The following is an 8,643-nucleotide window of genomic DNA, read 5'->3' as shown; positions in this document are numbered from 1 at the left end:
AATGAAAGGAGATCCTGACTCAAGTCTAGATTGATCTCAAGCTCAAGCTAATTATACATGAGTAAAAGTACCTTGACCTGCTTCAACATGATAGCCAAATGGAGAATGGTGTTGTTGCCAGCCAAGTCTCCTTCAATGAGCAGCTTATTGGTGTGATGAGCACCCAAAGCCACCAAATCCTTAAGTCTCTCCAAGTTTGGGCATCACACACAAGCGGAAAATATTTTTCCCGTTGTCATCATGTAACCTCACAGACTCTGGCTTTGCTCTAATCAGCTCCAACGCAACGTCTCTTCTGCCTCTTATAACTTCATAGTGCAGAGGGATTCTGCCTTCTTGGTCACCAACCAGGCACGCCTCCTTACCAGCTTCCAACAACTGTTTCACAGTGTCCGTATGGCCTTCTGCAGAAGCTAAGTGGAGAGGTGTGCTTCGTAAACAGTTTCTCTCAAGGGCAAGTTCCGGTTTACGAGAAAGGAGGGCTTTTGTGAATTCATGGTGGCCATAGGAAGCTGATATGTGCAGCGGAGTTTCTATGAAGACAGTTTGTGAGCTAATTTCTGCAACATTCCTTGGTCCGCCATTATGCTTAAACCACTTTCCCATTCACTTGAAAATTTTCTTTGTCCTATGCTTCTTCTTTGGTCTCCCAGAAGCTTCGTCAACAACCACAGCAGTAACCAGTGTCTGATGAAGATTTTCATTTCTTGTCTTTTCATCCCTTTTGATGAAAGTTTTCATGGATATCAACTCTCTTTCAAGGCTCTTCAAGTCCTGTTGAATTCTTTTAACAAAATCACGAGAAAGTGTAACCCACGCAGTTCTTCATATTTGCCACCTCTTATTTAAGAACGGAAAGCAGGTCCCTTACAGTCTGCATATATAACCACACATTAAATAAGTATGTTAATACTTGTGTCCCCCCCCCCCCCCCCCCCCCCCCCAAAAAAAAAAATCTCTTAAGTTAATTAAACTATAGTACAGAATTTGTAAATGGTAATAAAATTGAAGTACATCAACTTGCTTCAACATGACGGTCAGATGGAGAATGGTGTTATTTCCATCCAAATCTCTTGAACTGAGGAGCTCGTACGTGTCAGTAGTGTCCAATTCCACCAAAGCTTTTAGGATCTTCAAGCGATTGATGACGCAGAGGTGGAAAATGGTGTTCCTTTTGTGAAGCATGCTCGAAGACTCTGGCCTGGCTCTAATCAATTTCCATCATCACAACCTCAAATCTCCCTCTCATAACAGCATAATGCAAGGGAATCCTGCCTTGTTGATCAGAAACCAAGCATGCTTCATCATAAGCTAACGGCAACTCTTTCACAATCTCGACGTGGCCTTCTGCTGAAGCTAAGTGGAGGGCTGTGCTTTGGAAGGAGTTCAGTTCAAGAGCGAGTTTGGTCTTCTGAGTAAGAAGGGTTTCGGAGAATTCAAGGTGGCCAAGTAAAGCTGATATGTGTAAGGGAGTTTCAACAAAGATAGTCTGTGAGCTGATTCCGTGTAAGATTAATGGATCATGCTGTGTCAGTGCGTTCGAAATCACGTTTAGTTTGAGCCCACTCAAATAGACTTGGAATAAGAAAAAAGCCTATATGGTTTTAATAATTAAGTAATAAAAAATTAATGTAACTACTTTGGCTTATGATTAAGTCAAAGATCATTTTAGAATAAGGTTCTTGGATAAGCCATATCTGACTTTGGGAAGTGGTGTCACTAATATATGTGTGTGTTCGGGCACGCGCGCTTTGTAATAATTAATTTCCTTTGTGGGGCCAAAGTATTGCACCTTAATTTACTGCCTACGTTTGCGAAAAACTTGATTTCATATTTAACTAAGGTTGCGTAGATGAATTCATTATATTCTCTTCAACTCTTCCATCCAATTTCATACCTTGAATGATTTGGCTGTAAGTTTAATTGAATTTTTTAAATAATAACAACTTAGGTGGATTAAATCATGTATGCGTATAGGTGTGTGAATAATATGCACACACACATATATGTTATTGTGAGATGTGTGTGTGTTATTAAAATTTTATACACGTGAATAATATACATATATATAATTTTTCTTATCCTGTTCCGTCTGATAATAATAATACATATTATAGTATTTATTTATATATAGGTTAAAGTTATTTATATATATATTTATTATTATTTAGTATTGTTATAGTGTATTAAATCTCAACAACTGGATATTAATCTAATGGTAGAGATAGTAAATAGAGAAAAGTAGAGAAAAACCTAAATGGAGATATTCTTCTTCGCATGGCGTCAGGCCATAAGATCATTGTTCATGGTTACTATAGTTGAACTTTCAACCTAAAGATCAGTGTCTTGGTCTAATGAATTGATTTGTTTTATGCATAAAAATAAGAAATGGACTCTTTATGCCAGTTCAGAATACTTGCAATTTCTTCCACTCCGTGAAATATAGAGACAATGAAACTTTGAAAAGTAGATTTGATAATGCATAGCAAAGTTGGGATGAAAATATGAAAAGCCCCTGCGATCCTACTTTTGACGTTTTAAGAAAAAGTGCATACAAATAAAGTGACTGCATCCACATCTGCATGTTATATTAGGTCTCTGTCTCCATTCCTCCCTCTCTTATTATTCCTTTAAGTGCCACAACTTCAAAGTATATCAAAAAGGCATCTCCCCTTTGTCTCGTGACTTTTGAGTTCTGACTACTGAGAGAACCATGCATATCTTAATTATCTATAAAATCACTTTTGATAAGAAACAAGTGGCTTGAAAGAAGAGAAGTATTTAACATGGTTGAATTTTCAACTTGGACTTATTGCCTTCATCTAACCAATGGAATAGTTGCGTATGTGAACATTATAATTAGAAACCGACCTTTGCTAAAAAGTAGAAATGCTGACTTGATTTTGGTATTGGTATTTTTTAAATATTGCATCTCTCTATAAATTTTTTATTACGTAATTGATAACTATAATAAAATAAAAATCAATATTATTTAGTTACTACATCATTATTGTGAACATTATTCAATATCGTCAATATTAATACCAATACCTCTGCACCCAAAAAAAAATACAATACCAATTAAATTTATAATAAGTTACTATTTTTGTGTCTTCCAGGGAATGGAGACTCAATCACAATCAGATTACCTATAATTTAAAATCTACAAATCATACAATTCATAGTAAATTTAGTATAATTGAACCTGGTGGCTTGTGGGGATAAAAATCCTTGCAGAGCACAGTTAGAAAACGTGTCATGTATCAGAATAACTGATCTCTGATGTCATAATAATTGAAATTCATAGAACATAACTGATACAAGTCTGAATGAAAATCAGTTACTGAAGTAAATAACATACAGCAGAAGATATAATTTCAGAGAGAAGTAGTAGAAAGACGCCACAGAAGGAGGAGAAGAGACATGGCAAAATGTGGCATCTAATTCACTGGCAGCATCATGCATTTTGGATTCCGGTCCTCGGAAACGACAAAACATTATCCGACAGCCAGTTGGGCTTCTTCCCCCTTCTGATCTTAAGCCAAAATGCGGAGCGCAATGTGGTCAACACAGCAACAATCCCAAGCATCCCAAACCAAAACAAAAGTGATCCGGAAATCACTCTAGTATGTGAGTCGAGAAGCGAAAAATTTGGATTCACCATGGAGAGGGCTTGAAGGTATGTGAGTGTTAAGAATGTGAGAGTAATACACGTGCCAATAGATAACACCCACATAACTGGCTTAAGCTTGACGCATTGACATCCAATGTTTGATTACCTTGACGCATTTCTTCACTGCCCATATAACCCCTCCGCTTACGATGTGTACACCGATGACTCCAAGCGATGCAACCCAAGTCAAACTGGCAACGTTATATACTTTTGATATCAAAAGGAGGCATTGAAGCAAGTGAAAGCCAGGGCTGTGAGAGTGATACACATTCCTATGCATAGCGTCTACAACACAGCTTTATTCTTCAGAGGGAACCCGCTTACGAGCAGAAGGGTAACGCCTAGAGATGCAACGAAAGAGATGTATTGTAAATTACAAAGATGCGAAAGGCATCTGGATAACGAGAAGCAAGCATCGCTTCCCCTGGACATGCATGAATCGCACAATAATCATCTTAAAGCAGCGGAGGGGTCCCACGTTGTCAGCGGATTTGCCGTTGGAATCAGCTATACATCGTTGAATGAAGCTTCCTGGAGGATTAATGGCAACTTGAAAGGTCATAGTCGCAATAACAGTGGCCACAAGACTTATGTTTCCTCTCATCTCCTCTAACCAATCACCATTATGCTTAAACCGCTTTCCCATGCACTTGAAAATTTTCTTTGTCCTATGCTTCTTCTTTGGTCTCCCAGAAGCTTCGTCAACAACTACAGCAGTAACCAGTGTCTGATGAAGATTTTCCTTTCTTGTCGTTTCATCCTTTTTGATGAAAGTTTTCATGAATATCAACTCTGTTTCAAGGCTCTTCAAGTCCTGTGGAATTCTTTTAACAAAATCACGAGCAAGTGTAACCCACGCAGTTCTTCATATTTGCCACCTCTTATTTAAGAACTGAAAGCAGGTCCCTTGCAGTCTGCATATATAACCACACATTAAATAAGTATGCTAATACTTGTGTTTTTTTCCCCCATAATCTCTTAAGTTAGTTAAACTATAGCACAAAATTTGTGAATGGTAATAAAATTGAAGTACCTTAACTTGCTTCAACATGACGGTCAAATGGAGAATGGTGTTATTTCCATCCAAATCTCTTGAACTGAGGAGCTCGTACGTGTCAGTAGTGTCCAATTCCTCCAAAGAGGTGGAAAATGGTGTTCCTTTTGTGAAGCATGCTCAAAGACTCTGGCTTGGCTCTAATCAATTCTATCATCACAACCTCAAATCTCCCTCTCATAACAGCATAATGCAAGGGAATCCTGCCTTGTTGATGTCATAGCCCAAGATGCCAACGTGAGAGAGGCCTACGTAAGTCGTAACAGGATCCATGAGGAGGGAAAGGTGCTAAGGCACAGTACACGTGTCAGAAGCTCCACCTGGAATATGCGGGAATAAAAGTCGTTGCCGAGTGGAGGGAGGTGTGGAATATTTTGTGAATGATCTCACTCTGGCCCTTCCTCTCTTATTCCCGGATTTCCTTTCTGTTTGTCTCCATCTGGACCCCTGTGGTTATTTCCTTATTGCTTCCTTGCTTTCTTTCTGTTATTTTCAGATTATATCCATTGTAGTTGCTTGCATTTCTATGTCTGGATTGGTGTTACTGCATATTGGTGATAGAATATCGTTATCAATGAATCCATATTGTTATCCATTTGTGTTGTTTGATATATATATCCATAACATTTTGGTGCTTTCATTGAGAGGGTCATGATGGCCGAAGCAACTCAATTTAAGGATGTACAAGCTGAGGTGAAGAGCATAAATGAGCACATTCATCATATTGAGGTGTCTTTGAACGCCCAACTAGAGCAACAGGAGAAGAACACTACGGATAAGATTGAGTAGCTGGCAGCCAGTCAGAATTCACGGCTGGATCGAATTGAGGCTACTATTGAAGCCTTCACTTGGGTACCCGATGGCCTATTAGAAAAATCTGTGGCGACACTGACTGGAATGAGCACAGACATTGAAATGCAGAACCGAAATATCGAATATTTAAGTCAAATGGTGTTTGTTGGCAGAACAAGGTGGGACCCAGGGTCTAGTCCGGGGGGTTGAGCTCGATCCACCAATCAAATTTGTCTAAACAGGTGAAGGTTGATTTTCTGAAATTTGATGGGACCGACCCAGCGAATTGGATATTCCTTGCAGAGCAGTACTTTGATTATTACGGGACCCCAGATTCGCATCGATTGGTGTTAGTGGCTATCAACATGGAAGGTGATGTTATTCCATGGTTCCAATCACTCCAAAAGACCAAGGTGATCCACAATTGGGCCGCTCTGACGCGGGCGGGTGAAACCGAATATGGGCCTTCACTGCTTGAACAACCCAGGACCAGATTGTTTAAACTGATGCAAACCGGTCCAACGGAGGAGTATTGTCAACACTTCATGGCTTTGGCAAACCGCACTGAAAGCCTCTATGAGGAGGCCCTTATTGATTGCTTTACAAGTAGTCTGAAGCCTGAGATATGGCATGAAGTGGTATCCTGTCACCCTAACACGTTGCACAGGGCAGTCAAATTGGCCAAGCTATACCAATGGAAGGATAGTGGAGCCATTGCGATGAGGTCACGGAATCAATCTATGGTGACCGGGGCAGGAACCAGGAATCTGGGAGTGTCGTCTGCGGGGAGTACGGCGAAGGCTAATTTGCCGCCCTTGTTACCTAGCCCAAACGTGAAGCCATTGTTTGCAGTAAAGAAAATGTTGCTAGTAGAGATAATGCTCCGAAGAGAGAAAGGACTTTACTATACCTGTGATGCCAAGTTTTCACCAAGCCACCGCTGCCTGAATAAACAATACATGCTGATTGTGAGTGATGAGACAGACGAAGGGCTGGGCTCAGAAGAATTGGTGAATGCTTAGGAAGCAGGGCTCGGGTTAGATGGTGAGGGGGCTTTGCTTCATCATTTGTCCATTCATGCTTATCGGCGATCACCAGGAAAAGCTACCATGCGTTTTGAAGGGGTGATTGAGGGCACTACAGTGCAGATTTTGCTAGATGGAGGGAGTTCAGATAGCTTCATACACCCACGGATAACACAACATTTGAGATTACCAGTAGAGCAGACTCGAAATGTTAAAGTAATGATAGGGCATTGTAATGCTATGAAGGGGGAAGGACTGATTAGGAATTTGTCAGTACAAATTCAGGGGCACATTCTCAAATTTCCTACATATGTATTGGCGATTGCAGGTTCGGATCTGGTTATTGGCGCCTCTTGGCTCGTGACACTGGACCTACACATTACTAATTATACTATGGGGGAGTCATATCTCAAGTTTTACATGGAAGGCAATTTTATTACCTGACAGGGTACTAATGGCACTATGGTGACTCAGGCTGGATTTCATCAGCTATAGAGGATGATTCACACCGATACGGTCAAGGAATGTTTCATGCTCTACTTACATAAGGTAGAAGAGAGTCAAACCACGTATTTGCTAAACCACAGGAGCTGCCACCCTCTCGAGATCACAAACACCGAATAGTGTTACAAGAAGGCACAGGTCTAGTAAAGGTGCATCCTTACAGGTATCCTTTTTCACAAAAGGTTGAAATAGAAAAGATGGTGTCGGAATTGCTTAATGAAGGGTTGATACAACCCAGTACTAGCCCTTTCTTTGCTCCTGTAATTTTGGTTAAGAAGAAGGATGGGACATGGAGGTTCTGTGTTAACTATAAAGCCCTGAATGCTGTGACGGTAAAGGATTCTTTCCCTATGCCTATCGTAGATGAATTGTTGGATGAACTAGGTGGTTCAGTTTTTTATTCCAAGTTAGATCTAAGGTCGAGCTATCACCCGATTTTGATGAAGCCTGAGGACAGAGACAAGATTGCATTTTGAGCTCACCAAGGACTTTTATGAATGGCTTGTAATGCCATTTGATCTCTCCAATGCACCAGCAACTTTCCAAGCCTTAATGAATTTGGTTTTTAAACCTTTCTTAAGAAAGTTTGATATTTTTTTGATTATATATTGATTTATAGCTCTGATTGGCAACAGCATCTACAACACGTAGAAGAAGTTTTGAGATTGATGGAGATGCATCAGCTTTTTGCTAAGTGATAAATCACATTTTTACATACTTTTTATCCTCTCCATTTGGTCTTTTTAGTGAGAAATTGTGCCTAATTGAGTTTAATTAGATCATATTTTATTTTATAGACATTTTACACTTAATGGAAATTAATTGATTAAATCTTAGAAATTTATGGTTAAATCTTCATTTAATATTTTTGCATATGTGGCTATTGATTATTATCTTATCTTGTGCAGATTTTGGGAGATAAATTGAAGATTGATGATGGAGATTATTTGGGCTGAAGTTGATTAAAATTACTATCTTAATTTTAATTTTTCTCTTGGGTGAAATTGTGTAAATAGTTTTAGGGTAGTTTAATTATTTTATTTTATTTTATTTCATATTACTTTAGTTTGAAAGAGGAGGAGTGGCGGAAGTTTTAAAAAGGAAAAAAAAAAAAGGAATTAAAAAGTGGAGGAGGCGGTTAGAATTAATGAAAAAAAAGGGGAGGAGATGTAGATACGCAGACGCAGACGGAGCAAAGGACGAGAGTAGCGATCTTCACTTTATTCTTCTCCAAACTTCTGCGATGCCTTCTTTTCTCCATGATCAGTAACGTTGTGCTCTTATTTTCTGCCATGAACTTCTAATTTCATCTGTAATTAACTATAAGTTTGAACCTTGGGTTTGTAATGAGAGTCCAAGACTTGTAATGGGAACTCTTTTGGTTGAGATTCTTATTTAATTTTCCTTTCCTTTGACTCTCTTTTATACATACTTTTTCTGTGCTCAATGTATGTTCAGAATTGAATATAATCTGTGGTATATCCGGTGAGGGCTTGTGCTGAAAATTCCTGATTATAGATTTATAACTTGAACTAGTAGGCTTTTGAAATTTCAGATTTGATAGTTTCTACAATTCCTCTCTGTTAGGACTTAAT

At 39.1% G+C, this 8,643-nt stretch overlaps 1 protein-coding gene across 1 annotated transcript; it reads right to left on the bottom strand.

Moving 5' to 3' along the window:
- Positions 1-180: 180 nt before the first annotated feature.
- On the bottom strand, positions 181-606 carry LOC114711808 (ankyrin repeat-containing protein C6C3.08-like). The gene has a single exon (XM_028896237.1). It carries the CDS (start codon positions 604-606, stop codon positions 181-183), a length of 426 nt encoding a protein of 141 aa, XP_028752070.1.
- Between the last annotated feature and the right edge of the window lie 8,037 nt (positions 607-8,643).

This window comes from Neltuma alba, unplaced genomic scaffold (assembly GCF_004799145.2).
Source record: "Neltuma alba isolate B1F8T4 unplaced genomic scaffold, ASM479914v2 tig00011320_pilon, whole genome shotgun sequence".
NCBI classification, from domain to species: domain Eukaryota; kingdom Viridiplantae; phylum Streptophyta; class Magnoliopsida; order Fabales; family Fabaceae; genus Neltuma; species Neltuma alba.
The sequence above is the reverse complement of the archived record's forward strand: the minus strand, read 5'-3'. Positions and strand labels throughout refer to the sequence as shown.